The sequence below is a fragment of the Dermochelys coriacea genome, chromosome 9, assembly GCF_009764565.3.
Source record: "Dermochelys coriacea isolate rDerCor1 chromosome 9, rDerCor1.pri.v4, whole genome shotgun sequence".
Lineage (NCBI taxonomy): Eukaryota > Metazoa > Chordata > Testudines > Dermochelyidae > Dermochelys > Dermochelys coriacea.
Window position 1 is genome coordinate 78,051,241 of NC_050076.1, and position 16,052 is coordinate 78,067,292.

The 16,052-nt window shown below is 37.1% G+C and overlaps 1 protein-coding gene across 9 annotated transcripts in view; it reads left to right on the forward strand.

Moving 5' to 3' along the window:
- LOC119861011 (fibronectin type-III domain-containing protein 3A-like) overlaps window positions 1-16,052 on the forward strand; it is an 87,505-nt gene that overhangs the window by 18,666 nt on the left and 52,787 nt on the right. For 6 of the 9 annotated variants that reach the window (XM_038415343.2, XM_038415342.2, XM_043492680.1 and 3 more), the window contains 2 exons: window positions 5,966-6,103; window positions 15,492-15,567. In XM_038415343.2, coding sequence (XP_038271271.1) covers window positions 5,993-6,103; window positions 15,492-15,567 — 187 coding nt within the window. In that variant the 5' untranslated portion in view covers window positions 5,966-5,992. Of the gene's footprint in view, window positions 1-5,962; window positions 6,104-15,491; window positions 15,568-16,052 lie in introns of all 9 variants that reach the window. The other 3 variants (XM_038415340.2, XM_043492682.1, XM_038415341.2) reach the window with 1 other exon arrangement.

Genomic DNA, 16,052 nt, shown 5'->3' on the forward strand with positions numbered 1-16,052 from the left:
TATGATTACCTGAATTATACCATCAGAATATTGAATTCCTCAAGTGTACTTCTGAGGGAAAGTTTAAATATGAAACATTTTTTACCTACTTACTTTTTACCTGATCTTCTAGTAGAGTGAGTCTTTATGTATCGTTATATATTATTCATACAACACATAGGATATCTAAGCATAGCTGCTTCAATTCTGTGTAAACAGTAATCCAGTATTCTAGAATTCAGCTCTTGGGAGGCTGTAGGAGAATCTTCCTAAGTGTTAATTTGGCTGGCAGTCTCAAAAATGCCAGTGTTCAAAGGGACTGAAAACTATCTTAGAACAAAGCAGCATAATACAGAAGTAAATGTGTGATCATAACACGTACGTATTATAGTGCACTTAATCCGTGTAGTTAAATGAACTACTACACAAAGTTGAAACAAAAATGTGAGGCTTGCTGATGCTTGTTAAAGTATTGTTGAATGCAAACATAATCAAATTTCTTCAGTTGTTTTATCTTCAATAATAAAGTCTACTAGAACCAAAGATACTCAGATACAAAAGTTAGAATATTTGATTTAATTGCATTTTACTATTTTTCACTTTTCAAGCACAGTTGCTAAATTTTAGATGCAATTAACTTCAGCTACTAAAGTTAAAAAAGAATATGTACTGAAAATAACTTGAGTAACTACTTTTAGGGATGAATAACGCATTTTGATGTCTTACTGATTTTAAGATTCTGTTACCAAAACAGTACTGTTGATGGCTTGTTTGTGGGAAGCACTGCAGATTGGCAGACTAAATCAAAACTCTGTATTTCTTATGGGTATCAAAAGAATATAGAAGCCTTGTTTCTTATTTTAAAAAATAGTAGAGTGCATCTTATACCAGACTTTTAAACCATACTCCAACTAAACAAAGGTTTGGAAACAGATCCTCCAATTAGTACATCATTTGGAAACCTCTATGGAGAAATGAATCTGGCTAGAATTACATTTGTAAAATCTAATTTTACTAAAATTAACAGGTTAAATTGCATACTGACTTGAAAACCTACACTGTACGGTGACAAAGTCCTCGAAAATGTAGCTACTGCCCATGGATTAATTCTCAGAATATGCTTGTGACATTCCCTAGGGTACAATCTGGACTGTTGAACAACTGTCTCCTCAATTTTCCAAAATGAGGTGCCTTTTACACTGCTTCGCTATGAGAGCAACCACTCCTGGTGTGCTCTCACACAGCCTCTAGCATGTAAATTACTCACAGCAGTGGTATTTGAGTGCTCTAGCCAGCCACTCCTGAATTATATTACAGAGCTACACTAGCAAATTCCAAGTCCCAGACTTCTCCCCAGAAACGTGCTTCTTGTGCTGCCCATTACCCTCCTGGACAATACAAGCCCCTAAAAAATCCATTAAGAGAAAATGATCTGCACAAACCTTGTTATCGCAAATGGAGTTTCCCAACCAACTTCAATCCAAACACACACTGTTTAAGACAAAACAAGTTTATTAACTACAGGAAGATTAGATTAAGTGATTACTAGTAATGTGGCATTAAAGTCCGAATTGGTAACAAAGAAATAAAAAGGTAAAACGCAAACTAATAACTAACTTAACAAGCTAAGTGACTTCTAAGTGAAAGTCTATCTTACCACACATTCTAGGTGTTTTACTGGCTGAATCTTCCAGCCAGGATCTCTCCCCAACCTGTTTCCTATGTACCTCAGGTGTTGTGGTTGCTGTGAGTAGACATAAAGGGAGAGATGATTTGTGTCCTCTGTTCTCACCTTTTATAATTATTTTCCTCTTTGAAAATCATCTCCAGCTGAGGTTCAGGACACAGTCTGTTTGCATGAGAACCTCCAGCTGTTCCATTGCCAAAATGTAAATTTCTCACTTACACCCTTCTGCCACAGAATGGCTGCTTAACTGGGTGATAGTCCATTTGATTATGCTGAGACCTGGCTGGTGTCCATTTGCCTTTTGTCTTTGAGGAACTGTGTTTGTGCCTGCTTTTCTAAACTTGGAATATGTCTCAATAATGTCTTTTACGTGCAGTGTTGCCACACCTATTTTATCAGAACAATAATGATCAACACATAGTTTTTCAAATGATCCCTCACAAGGCATACTTTGTACAAAATCAGTTGTTTTGTTGTAAAAAGGGTGAATTTAGGGATACAGACTGTCACAATGCTTTTGCAACTCAGAAAACTACAAAATAGTGCAATCCATTATGCTTTCAGATGGAGTTAGTTTCCTGCTTCAGGTCGACTTAAATCATAATTTTGGAATTTGTGTATTAGTTCATCTTTTACTAATAGTAAAAGGGTGGCATGTGGATTTATTCAGTGAAAATAGCTATCCCAAGCCTTACAAAAACTAATTTTTACTGAACCAAAACTTGGATTATTAAGATAATAATTTATCAAGTTAAATTATTGCACTATTTCATTGCAGTATTGGCCAACAGACTAAGCTAGACTTATTTAACAAATTTTGTTAAAATAGCATATCCCACCAATGACACATGGGGTTGAAGTTTTGGAAAGTAAAGTTTCTTCTTTGAGTGATGGTCCTTGTTGGTGCGCATCATGCGCCTAGAACCACTGAACTTGAAAGCATTGTTCATTGGTCTATGCATGCACCCTGGCTCACATCATGCCTCTGACCAAGGGGATAAGAGCAGGATTGACGGACTGCCTCTCCAGTTCCTTCTCACCACTGCATGGTCTGGGTCGGAATCTTTAGTGTCTGCAGCTTTGACTTCATTTTACTAAATAAGAATCATCTAGTTCGTAAATAATTTTTCCTGTTTAGTATTAGATTAGTCATGCAGGGAGTCATGGCTTTATGCATCGGGGTTCCCTAGGGAGGTCCAGAATACCATCGAGGACCTCCTCTTCGATTAATCGTACCTCTTCAATAAAAGACGGATGAGTCCCTCCATACCTTGAAGGATTCCAGGACTACCCTCTGCTTGCCGCACGTGTGCCCTTAAGAGGAAGTTTCACCACCACTCTGTCAAATCTAGACACATGGATCAGCAGTACTATTGCTGCCCTTTTCCAGTCCTCTGGGACATTAACTATCCCCATAAGTTCTTGAAGATAATTGCTAACAGTTCCAAGATTGTTTTCACTGGTTCCTTAATTACCCTGTGGTGATTTTCATCAGGCCAAGCCCATTGGCATACATCTAACTTATCTAAATATATTTCTTTTCCTATTCTGATGTGTTCCTTCCCTAGCGTAAGCTTTGTTCCAAACTGTTAATGTAAGAAATACAAAGTTGCAGCACTTAGTACATGGGGTCTTGATTATAACTGGTGCCTCTAAACACCACTGTAATAGAAGTAATAGGGCTGTGAATTCTTACTATATACAGTATATAATCAGAAAAATTGATTTGGGACACCACAGGACATGAGGGATTAAAGGCTGAAAACTTGTATTTTACTACGCTGATTACTTTCATGCTGCAATAATGTAGCATTTTAAAAATAGAAGCACACCTTCAAACTTAAGAGCATTCTGAATTAAGGCTGCCACAACACAGTAATATTTATATCTGAAATTTCCTTGAGGTTGCAGTATTCCCCTAGATACATTATTTTATGTTAGAAGTTTGAGATTGAGATAGAAACTTTAAATATTTATTTGAAGTTGCAGGTGTTAGGATAATTTGTATACAGATTTTTTGCAATTTGATATTTTTATTAATTATTTGAATGCTGTTTCCTTAAGGGTTTTTTCTTAAGTATTTATTTCCATCTTCTGAGATGACTGATTCTTAGATCAAGGACAGTCTTGCAAAATTTTGGATGACTCATGTATGCTAAATTCATGCTATGGATAATTTTAATGACTTAGCTTTAAACCACTAAAAACAGGAATTGTACAGTGTAAGCCATGTGACTTTCTTACTTTAAGGATTGCTAATGGCGACATTAAAATAGTTATTTTAAGTGGAATAATGATATGCAATCAGATATCAATACATTTTTGTTTGCAGCAGATCAAAAATATCACTGAGTGAATGATTTATTTTATTCAGGAAGCAAGTAACTTACTAATGTAGGCATGCTTAAAATAAACTTTGTGGGACAATTTCTGCCCTCACACCTGTGCAGTCCCATTTGTTCTCTTAAAATTCCCTTGCTAAAAGCACAACTAAAAGATGTTTGGTGTCCTGTGACATTATTTTTTTGTATTTGGTAGTGTTTGATATTTCATAATATGCTGTGAGAAGTTTAAAGTAGCTTTGAACTAAAACTACTACTATGTCAATTATCATGAGAATGTTTTCAGTTAGATGCTGTAGGTCTCTTTGACCTTGTCTACACCAAGGATTTCAGGGATTTCTCCCACTTTCACTGTAAAGCTGCTCTGAACAGGGTTAGATGTCATGGTGAAAAAAACTATATCAGTCACTCTACTTTAGTGCTCCCACCATTGCTACTGTGGTGTAAATGCATTAAGTCCTGAAATAATCACAGGAATCATTTTTCCCCAATATGGAGTGTGATGCAGCAGACTAAAAGAGAATTTACTATCGTACCCTGAGTTAACTCGGTCTATGCAAGATTGCTAATTTAATAAACTGAAATACTCAAGTCCGCATTGTAGTAATCTGTCTAAATTGTAGAAGATGGAGAGGGAGAAAGAAATGTTAGCTAAATGTAATACAGCATTTCCTGTATCCTGTTATCCTATGAAGCACATTAGACTTCATAAATATACAGTAGAGACCCCAGAACTGTACAGCACTCCTCTTCTCTTCTCTAATGTGGCCACCCCAGTCCAGTCAGTAGTCTTTCTTGCTATTAATTTTGATATTAACTTTTTGATTTATTTTATACTGCCCCAAACTTTACATTTTCAATGTGTGGCAGACATTTCTATTGATAACAGGCAACTGCATTGTAAAAACTCCTAGAGGTTTGTACCACCCTGTGAGCTAAACTGGCAGCTTAGCTCCCCCTCCCAACACACACAGCAAGCAGGAGTCTGGGGGAGCAGCTCCAAGGCAGAGGGCAGGAGCAGCACATGGCAGTGGGACAGCTGAACTGCTGGCAGTTGATAACCTGCTGGGCAGCTGCTGCACGGGGAACTTAGGGGAGCAGGGAGCTGATGGGGGGGGGGGAGCTGCTAGGGGGGCTGCTGGTCCACCCTGGTTCCAACCACCCACCAGCTAGCTGCAATGGGCTGCTCTTCCTGCAAGCAGTGGACAAAGCAGGTGGCTGCCAAACAACATTAGAAGGAAGCATTGCACAACTTTACACGAGCATGTTCCCTAATTGATCAGCAATGAAACAACATTAACTGGGATGACTTTAAGTGAGGAGTTCTTGTATTTACTTCTGATTTCTACGTGATAGTGCTCTTTCAGTTTAAAGATGCATACAATGAATTTCAGGATCTTACTTGCAGAAGTAAGGTTCTGTATGGCACAAGTCTGTTCCTTAGCATCACGCGCAAGAAAATGTTTTGGGCTTTTAGTGTGTCTAATATAGTGGGCCTACAGATACACCCAATAAATATTGCTTCAGATTAAAAACTACTAAATATCCTTGGAATTACCAATAATTTGTGTCTTGTGGTTTTTTTTTTGTTTGTGTTTGTTTTTAAAGTTGCAGTGATTTTAAAAGTGGCTCTTCTAGTAACTTTTGTCTCAAATTGAAATGACTTTAACATCTTTGGGATATTTGCTTTTTTGTGGAGTAAGGAAGTCTGATATTTTGTTCTTGGGACTTTAAAATGTTAGTGAGTTGATATGAGCGGTGTCAGTAAAGGAACCAATTCATATAAAATCTTCTTCTGAAGAGAATCTACGCTGCTATAAAGCTACTATATTTTTCTTTTCAAAGTTTTGATAGACCCTTCATGTGAAGGGCAAACGTCTATAAAAGTGAGGCTAAGAAGAAAGTTATTAAAATAAAAATAGCACTCTAATCTTGATTCTATGTTTTCATTCAGCAGGTGGTTGATGTGCAACACTGTCAACGAATGGTCATTTTAGCCATGATGGCCGACCAGCCACCGCCATTAGAAGCCACACCTATAATGAATGAAGTCCCACTTCTACCTCATATGGTTAATGGGGACAGCATACAACAGGCAAGTACACCTGTAAAACTAGAATGCATAACAGTCAGTTCAGACTTTGCCTACTATGACATTAATTGCCTAACAAGCTAATCGGAGTGATGCATATTTCAACACTGCCCATAAATGGGCTATGTGCTTTATAGAGCAAGTAGAGAAATTTAGTTCTTGTACTGACAATTTTGTTTGAAATCTCCTTGAAAATTGGGGCATTAACAGGAAATGGAAGGAAAGTCAGAGTAGTACTGATACTCAAAATTAGAGTTTTTCTGTTGCTGTCTTCAGTCTAACTTCAGACGCAAATATGGAGAATGGAAAAAAATCACTAAGCAGCTAGAAGGTTATGGAATCATGAAAATAAGAATTGTTAGCATTTAATTTCAGAAAGGGAAACCACAAAAATGAGGTTAGTGAAACAGAAATTAAAAGGTACTGTGCCAAAAGTAAAATCCCTGCAAGCTGCGTGAAACTTTTTAAAGACACCATAACAGAGGCTGAACTTAAATGTATACCCCAATTTAAAAAACATAGTAAGAGAACCAAAAAAAGAGCCACCGTGGTTAAACAACAAAGTAAAAGAAGCAGTGAGAGGCAAAAAGGCATCCTTTAAAAAGTGGAAGATAGAAAAGAGCATAAACTCTGGCAAATGAAGTGTAAAAATATAATTAGAAAGACCAAAAAAGAATTTGAAGAACAGCTAGCAAAAGACTCCAAAAGGAATAGCAACATTTTTTTAAAATACATCAGAAGCAGGAAGCCTGCTAAATAACCAGTGGTGCCACTGGACGATCGAGATGCTAAAGGAGCAGACAAAGATAAAGCCATTGCGGAGAAACTAAATGAATTCTTTGCATTGGTCTTCACTGTTGAGGATGTGAGGGAGATACCCGAGCCATTCTTTTTGAGCGACAGATCTGAGGAACTGTCTCCAAATTGAGGTGTCATTTGAGGAGGTTTTGGAACAAATTGATAAACTAAACAATAAGTTTCCAGGACCTGATGGTATTCACCCAAGAGTTCTGAAGGAACTCAAATGTGGAATTACAGGACTTCTGTCATTTAAATCAGCTTCTGTACCAAATGTCTGGAGGATAGCTCATGTGACGCCAGTTTTTAAAAAGGGCTCCAGAGGTGACCCTGGCAACTTCAGGCCAGTAAGTCTCACTTCAGTACCAGGAAAATTGGTTGAAATTATCAAAAAGAACAAAATTGTCAGACCCATAGATGAACATAATTTGTTGGGAAATAGTCAACATGGTTTTTGTAAAGGGAAATCATGTCTCACCAAGCTACTAGAATTCTTTGAGGGTGGTCAACAAACATGCAGACAAAGGAGATCCAGTGGATATAGTGTATTTAGATTTTCAACAAGCCTTTGATAAGGTTCCTCACCAAAGGCTCTTAAGCAAAATAAGCAGTCATGGAATAAGAGGGAAGGTTCTCTCATGGATTGGTAACTGTTTAAAAGATAGGAAACAAAGGGTAGGAATAAATGGTCAGTTTTCAGAATGGAGAGAGGTAAATAGTGGTGCCCCCCAGGGATCTGTACTGGGTCCAGTCCTATTCAACATATTCATAAATGATCTGGAAAAAGGGGTAAACAGTGAGGTGGCAAAATTTGGAGATGATACAAAACTACTCAAGATAGTTAAGTCCAAGGCAGACTGTGAAGAGCTACAAAAGGATCTCACAAACTGGGTGACTGGGCAACAAAATGGCAGATAAAATTTAATGTTGATAAATGCAAAATAATGCACATTGGAAAACATAATCCTAACTATACATATACAAAGATGGGGTCTAAATTAGCTGTTACCACTCAAGAAAGAGATCTTGGAGTCATTGTGGTTAGTTCTCTGAAATCATCCACTCAATGTGCAGCAGCAGTCAAAGTGAACAGAATGTTGGGAATCATCAAGAAAGGGATAGCTAATATGACAGAAAATATCATATTGCCTCTATATAAATCCATGGTATGCTCACACCGTGAATACTGTGTGCAGATGTGGTTGCCACATCTCAAAAAAGATATATTGGAATTGGAAAAGGTTCAGAAAAGGACAACAAAAATGATTAGGGGTATAGAATGGCTTCCGTATGAGGAGAGATTAATAAGACTGGGACTTTTCATCTTGGAAAAGAGGTGATTGGGGGGATGTGATAGAGATCTATAAAATCATGAGTGGTATAGAGAAAGTAAATAAGGAAGTGTTATTTACTCATTCTCATAATACAAGAACAAGGGGCCACCAAATGACATTAATAGGTAGCGGGTCTAAAACAAACACAAAGTATTTTTTCACACAACTTACTGTCAGCCTCTGGAACTCCTTGCCAGAGGGTGTTGTGCAGGCCAGTGCTATAATGGGGTTCAAAAGGGAGCTAGATAGATTCATGGAGGATAGGTCCATCAATGACTATTAGTCAAGATGGGCAGGAATGGTGTCCCTATCCTCTGTTTGCCAGAAGCTGGGAATGGGTGACAGGGCATGGATCACTTGATGGTAACCTGTCTGTTCATTCCCCTTGGGACACCTGCCATTGGCCACTGTAAGAGGGCAGGATACTGTGCTTGATGGACCTTTGGTCTGACCCAGTATGGCCATTCTTATGTTCTTAATAAGCAGTAAAGCTTAGAGAGAATATTTTTCACTAGACAAAATTGATTGCTTTATTGTAGAATTACAAAATCAATGGAAGAAAAGTGTGTGTTTGGATTTAATAAAGCATTTGATTATAACAAACTGTCTTAAATATAAATACCAGTCTGGATTAGAAATTGGTTGCATTACCATAAAGAAACAATAATGTTGGAAGGAGGTGTAGTAGGATATAGCAAGGACCAGTTAGGTTGGTGATATTTAATATCTTCGTTAATAATCTACAAAAAGGAGTTCATAGCACACTAATGAAAATTGTTCATGCTAATTTGGAAGGAGATCAGAATATCAGTGAAGACATAAGAATAACACGAGTGCTTACTGAGATTAGAACTGTAGGCAAAAAAATGATATTCAGCTTGGTAAAGTGTAAGCTAGTACATCTAGGGAACACTAAACTAGAAGTGAGTTTGCAATTGGATATGGCATTCTAAAGGTTACTGCATTGTATTAAATATAGTGGTAGTGTTATGTGACCTAGAGATTAGTCTTTGTACACTTTTAGTGTGACCACACTGGGAAATGCTATATTAGGTTCTGGACATCTCATTATTTTAAAGATATTGATAAACTAGAAAGTGTTCAGAGAAGGAACAAGCAAAGGAGTATGTTATACTTTTACCAGCAGAATTTAAATAGGGGGTGTGGATTTGGGGAAATTTTAAGAGTTTATATCACACAATAAACAAAAACTAAAAGCAGATGAACTAGCCTACCCTAGCATTTTAGCAAGGTGAAATCCCTCTTTCTAGACGCTCATCAGCTGAGAGAATATTCAAATAGCTGATGCATCATGTTACACCAAGAAAATAGTAAATTGAAAGTTAGTGACCAATTGGGTTTCAGGAAGACCACCAAGAAAGGGAGATTCCAGTAATTAAAGTGAGATGGTTTTCTGTGTGAGCAGGGAAGAGTGGGATTTTGGAGGTGCTGAAAGGAAGAAACGAATGATACGATTTGAACACAGCCTGACTGAAGAATAGAAGAGTGAAAGATAATTACCAAGCTCTGGCCTTATGTGACTTGTAGGATGGTGGTTGTTTCAGCAATAGTGAATAGGAGAGTGGGAAATGTTTTGGAGGAGGAATAACTTGTTCCGTTTGCGCCATGTCAGGTTCAAGTTGACAGCAAGCTTTTCAGAAGGAAGCAGAGAGATATGTGAGTTGTCAACACAAAGTTGGTAGTTGAAGCTCTTAGTGGATGAGATCACCTAAAACAGAGATGCCATCGTTGTTGGATTTAAAGCAGCCCAGCATCATGTCTTAAATTATGTAGCGATCCCTGAGGCAAAAGGTAGGTAGGACCGGGTGCTGCAGAGAAATCCTACTGCTGTAAAAGCTGTAGTAGCTGTTGTTCCCTAATTTGTGGCAACTGTTTTCCTCAGCCGAGTCTTCATGCAGCAGCGAGCCATCAGGAAAATAAAGAACTCTAGTAGGTTCAAGAGCTTTATCCAGCTGGAATTTTAACTTCATCTACAGAGTTATAAAAAAGATAATCAGATCATTGGGGAACTTCATCTCTGCTTCTCATTGGTTGAGGAACCCATGGTACTTGAAACTAAAAAGTTTCATTCTACCTGTCCATTTTGGAGGACTTGCTGACTGTCTGATTTACTAAGATCTGGCATGTTTTACATCATAGCCATTATGTGGGCGAATGTCAAGAATGGATTCTCAGAGTTGCTTTAGCAATGACTTATTTAGCATCTGCACTATATTTAGGAGGAAAATATTTTTTGGATAATGTTGCAAGATTAGTGTTTAACTATTCCAGCAGCAACTGACATCTGGTGTGTCTTAAACTGGGCTAGGCAAGAGGCAGAATGCTAGTTATTAAAAGTCTAGTCTGTACTGATTGGACCCTACAGAGAAGTATGTCCTTGTGGGAGCTGCTGCATGGATTATCCCAGGTTCCAGAAACCACTTGGTATATAGAAACCAGTTTAGTTTAATCCTGAACACTGTCATAATCCTCTCTGTGTAGGATATCAAAAACTTATTCTGAAGGTGTTCCTGGCAGCCACTTGCTTTGAAGAGTGAATGGGAAAACTGAGTGCTGATTCCTGCAAAGAGCCTTAAGCTTATATTTTAATGTTACAGTTGTTCTCTGGACATTATCATCTTCCTTTTCCCATAATAATTGATGCAAATGAGAGCAGATTATACTACTTAGTGCATCACAGATTTGTGTTATAAGGACTTGAGGTTTTAGAATCCTGGTATCCATTCCCTCTGCATCGAAGGCTTAAGAGGGCAGACATCATCCATCTAGAGAGTGTAGAGTTGGAGAAAGTCACTCATTGGGGAGAATTCTTTTTAACAGCGGTAAAGTTCTAAATTCACTTAAACAACTAATTTTGCAATGTGCTTTCACTTTGAGCAGCAGGGGTGATTTCACTTCTGAAAATTTTGAAGACAATATGCCATTTTACTTACATACATTAAAATAACATATGGCACAGTGTTGGGCTGTTGCAGCATTTGGCAGAATGATCGTTAACAGAAGGCAATTGGGTATTTCCAAAGTCCTTCATGTCTGGACTTCTTTTGAGAATGAAGAATTTTCTGTAGCTAATTCTATAAGTGCAGTGATACCTTTCTGTATGCTTCCTCGAATTTTAGCATACAATATTGTGGAGAGGTTGTTATAAAGTTACTGTTTGAGTTATTGATTTCAGTTTCAACTGTGACCTATGATCCTACAGTTCTCTTAATTTATAGGACAATCTCTTCAAAAGAACACCACCTCCTCTTTAGATTTAGAGACAAACTTTACAGCCCAGGCCCATATCTAACTCAGTTGTCATCTGCCAGAAGGTTTGAACTACACTTCAACAGCACAACCTGTTGTGCATATGAGACTAGCCATAGTGTAGGAACGATTACCCCCACCCCCTTACATCTGAACAGGCCATAGCTGAAATTGTTTAAAACATTAATATTTAGCTAATCAAAACAATACTTGTTATAATTAAAAATTAAATCTCCAAATTACTTTCTGTAATGGATCATAAAACCAATGCTGTAGCTCAGATACGTTGATGATGTTTTCATCCTCTGGACAGACAACTTCAGCTCCCTCATAGATTTCCACCACAGCTTCAGCAACCACTATCCATCCATTAAACTCTCTCTGGAACATTCCCACACTAGCATCGTCTTCCTGGACACCACGATCAGCTTCAACAATAGAACCCTACAGACAACTCTATATAAGAAACCCACTGATCACCATACCTACCATCATAGATCCACTCACCACACCAAGAAATCTGATCTCTACAGCCAGGCATTCAGAGACCACATAGTGTGCTCCAAGGAGAGAGTCTGGGATATACATCATAACACACTCAAAACCACCATCGCCAAATAAAAACACTCAACCAGAGAAGTAGATCACATCGTTGGACAGGCCAGTCCAGTACCTCGAGACAATCTGCACCAGCATCTGCTTACCTTATGTTTAGGCTTGGAAGGATTAGGTTTTAATTGGTAAATGTTGATGATTTTCATACACTCTCAAACCAATGAAAAAATACTTGCATAGATGAATATCTAAATTTACAATTAGACAAAGTAAGAAATCCGCTTGAACTTATGAGAGTTTGATTTAAGCATATTGACTTGTGATGCAGACTTTTTTTTGTAATGGCTGCAAACGGTTATAAAGGTTTAACTTTTTGAATCTTTGAAATTATCTTCAGTCTCCCCATTGCTTGCTCCCTCACAGTTTCCCATAACTGTGGAAATGTGCATCAATAAAATAGGGAAAAAAAATGCCTAAAACCCATAATTTTGTGTAAACTGAAAAATTTAAATGGATAAAAATAAAAGTTTAAAAATAAACACTAATATTATCCAAAAGCCTTTAAAAAAAAAAAATCAAATGCTAATAATCTTTCTTATGTTGCACGGCAAGAGTCTGTAAATCCATGTGTGCCTTTTAAGTAATGAGAGGTTCAAGGTGGGTTACTGCACAGTGTGAGAGGTATGCAGCTGGGAGAACGCTCTAATACATTCTGCTGTGGCTTTTCTGCCTTCCTAATAAGCCTCATGGCAGACATTGAGGATTTAACTATTTGAACCATTTAATATAGACAGTTTTTAGGATCCCTGTGGCTTTAGCTGTTGTAAACCTAGCATTCTCTTGTGGTTATACTATGTATACTCTGCTCCTATAACCAACTGAAAATGTAGTTTGAGATGTATGTTGAACCACAGGCAAAACTTTCATACATGGTTTAAATTGTCCCCCAGCCATTCTGGTTCCTGGATGAATTGGCAGGGTATCAAGAATATAAGATTAGTTGGATGTGATACCATTTATTTTAAGGCAAATTATAGCTCATTGTTCAAAGTAAACATTAGTTAAATCTGTGTGGTGGTGTTTTGTTTTTTAATTCTTGACTAACATCAGCAGTAAATAATCCCTGAAGCCTTTTTACTTTCCTTCATTCTTTAAAGGAGGCAAAGATTAAATGTCCATAGAAAAAACACCAATATACAAAGTAAATATGCTTTAGTTTTTTAATGTAGTGAGGTTTTCCTGTATTACATAATATAACTACAATATTGAGTCAGACCAACTGTCCATCGAGCCCCTTATGCAGTCTGACAGTGGATACTATCAGAGCTTCAGGAGGAGTGTACAGAACAGGGCAGTTGGATTGATCTGCTTCTGGCACTCGGAGATACGGGGTTGCATCTATGATCATTTGGCTAATATTCATGGACTTAAGATGGACCAATCCACAATGAACTTAGCTCGTTCCTTTTTTTTAATCCAGTTATACTTTTGGCCATCATAACATCCCACGGCAGAGCATTCCACAGGTTAATTGTGCATTGTATGAAAAGGTGCTTCCTCTTCGTATTAAACCTTCTGCCTATTAACTTCATCAGGTGACCTCTGATTTTTGTGTTGTGGAAAAGGATAAATAACAATTTTCTAGTCACTTTATCCACATAATTCATGATTTATAGACATCGATCAGTTTTTCTCCCCTTTAGTTACCTCTTTTCTAAACTGAACAGCGCTAACTCTCCTCATATGGAAGCCTTTCCATAACCTTGATCATCTTTACTGCCCTTCTCTGAACCTTTTCCAGGTCTGCTATATCCTTCTTGAGATGAGGCAACCCGAACCGGACACAGTATTCAAGCTGTGGGCATACCAAGGATTTATATGGTGGCATTATGATATTTTCTGTCCCATTTTCGAACCATTTCCTAATAGTTCTAACGTTGTTAACCTTAACAGTAGGGTGTAAAAGGTAAACACAAAGTAGAAAACAAGACAAGTTATCCTCAGTGAGCTCCCTCAGGTTTTAAATTGAGTAGCTTCTGCATGCAAACAAGCCAGGCACTTAAAATTTTGTGTGTATTCTGTTGGGCTGTTAATTGGAACAACTTTGATCTTGACACTTAGCAGCACAGGTAGGCAAAAATCTGGCACATATCCATTTTGAACTGACTAAAATCTTGTTTGTTAATCCCTGGTTAAATGTGTTTGTCTTATCCTTTAAGACTTTACTTAATATTGATTAAATAAGCTTGTGTCAAAAGCAAGGAAATTAGTGAATAAGGCTTCCAGAGTTTTGTTTTGGGAATAACATAGAAACCTTTTTGTGTGAATTGGAGGGTCTGTATTTATCCGTATTTACTTTACAGCTGTGGTAATGTTAACTTGCCAACAGTTCCTGTCCCTGCACAGCTGATCAAAAGGTTTTAATAAACAATTGTCATGTTGCCACTGTTTGAGTATGTAACTTGCTATCCTCATCCCTTCTGCTGCAGCTCCTCCAAAGAGAAGCTATTACAAGCCATAGAGCAAAACACACAATTGTAAAAACTGAGAATTAACTTAAAGCTTAAGGCAATTTTTAATGTTTAATTGTTTTGCTGTACAGAGGTACAAATAATGGATTGTAAACATATTTTCAATATAAAATATAATGCACAAGGGTTTTGTCTTCAGAAATAAGACTGACAGACTATAACCAGAGGCTTTATCTATTTCAAACAGTCAGATACAACAGTCAATACATTATATCTATTTGATTATAAAGCAAAATTTTAAGTAGGTTGAATGAGTTTAGGAAAATTATAGGCTGCTTGTCCTCAAAAAGAGAAGGCATGGAAAATATTAATGACCAAGTTCAGAAATAATTTTATGAAGAAAAATTAATTGATCTTTGGAGAACTCATCGTCAAACTATATATTTTAACCTGTTTTCAGTGTGGAAACTCTTGAGTAAAATATCCTCCTGGGTAAAACATCTTTTATAAATACTCTCTCTAGATACCCGATCTTGTCAATCTAATTCTGAGATTGTTGAAGCGGTGTCATAGAGAAGACTGTAAAGCAAAATGTATTGACTTTGCATAAAGTATTTTTTTCTTAGATCATGTGGTGGTGGTATTTAAGTAAAAAAAGGGAGATGGCATGGAAAACAAAGTTGACAAAGAAAAGTAAAGTATATCTTACGTTTCATCTGTAACTAGGGAGGAAATGACTGGTAGATATTATCGGAACAATTTTGAATGTTTCAGAATAAAGGATAACTATATAATTTATTGAGACTGTTGGGAATTCAGTCCACGTTATCAGTATTTCTAAACTTGCCCTATTTGCGTCTATAAGAAATTTTGTAAGACGAGACTGGAAAGGAATTTTTTTTTTAAAATCTCTAAAATATTTTAAATGACGTTTATTGAAATTACTGTGTGTTTTGTTTTCAGGTTATACTTGTGCAGGTAAACCCAGGAGAAACTTTCACAATTAGAACGGAAGATGGACATGTCCAGTGTATCCAAGGTAAAAGAAAATTCCACTGAGTTCAATCAAATGTGTTAAACAGGAAAAAAAAAAATTAAGATTCTTCATAAAACTGCCATAAGGCTTCCACTACATAGACATAGGTATGTTTACATGTTTTCAGTCATACAGTGAATGAGTCTGTTCAGTCTGTACTGTAAGTATGAATAGGAATCCATTGGAAGATAAATGTTAAGCTTGAAGAGAATTAAATATCTTGGATGTATTACAGCTTAACAAACTTCACTGGTTATTTATAAAATATAGTGCAGGTTAATTTGAATCTTGTCTTAATTAGATAACACTATTGACTTGTAATGATTGTGTCAGGATTTTAATGCTTCAGTTTACTGAGGGTTTTAGCTACCTAACTCCAAATTACTTTAATAGGTATTGTATGGCAAAATCTCTGTGCAATCTCTGGGTAAGGAATTGTGTCCATAGCCTCTGTTTGTCAGAGGGTGGAGATGGATGGTAGGAGAGAG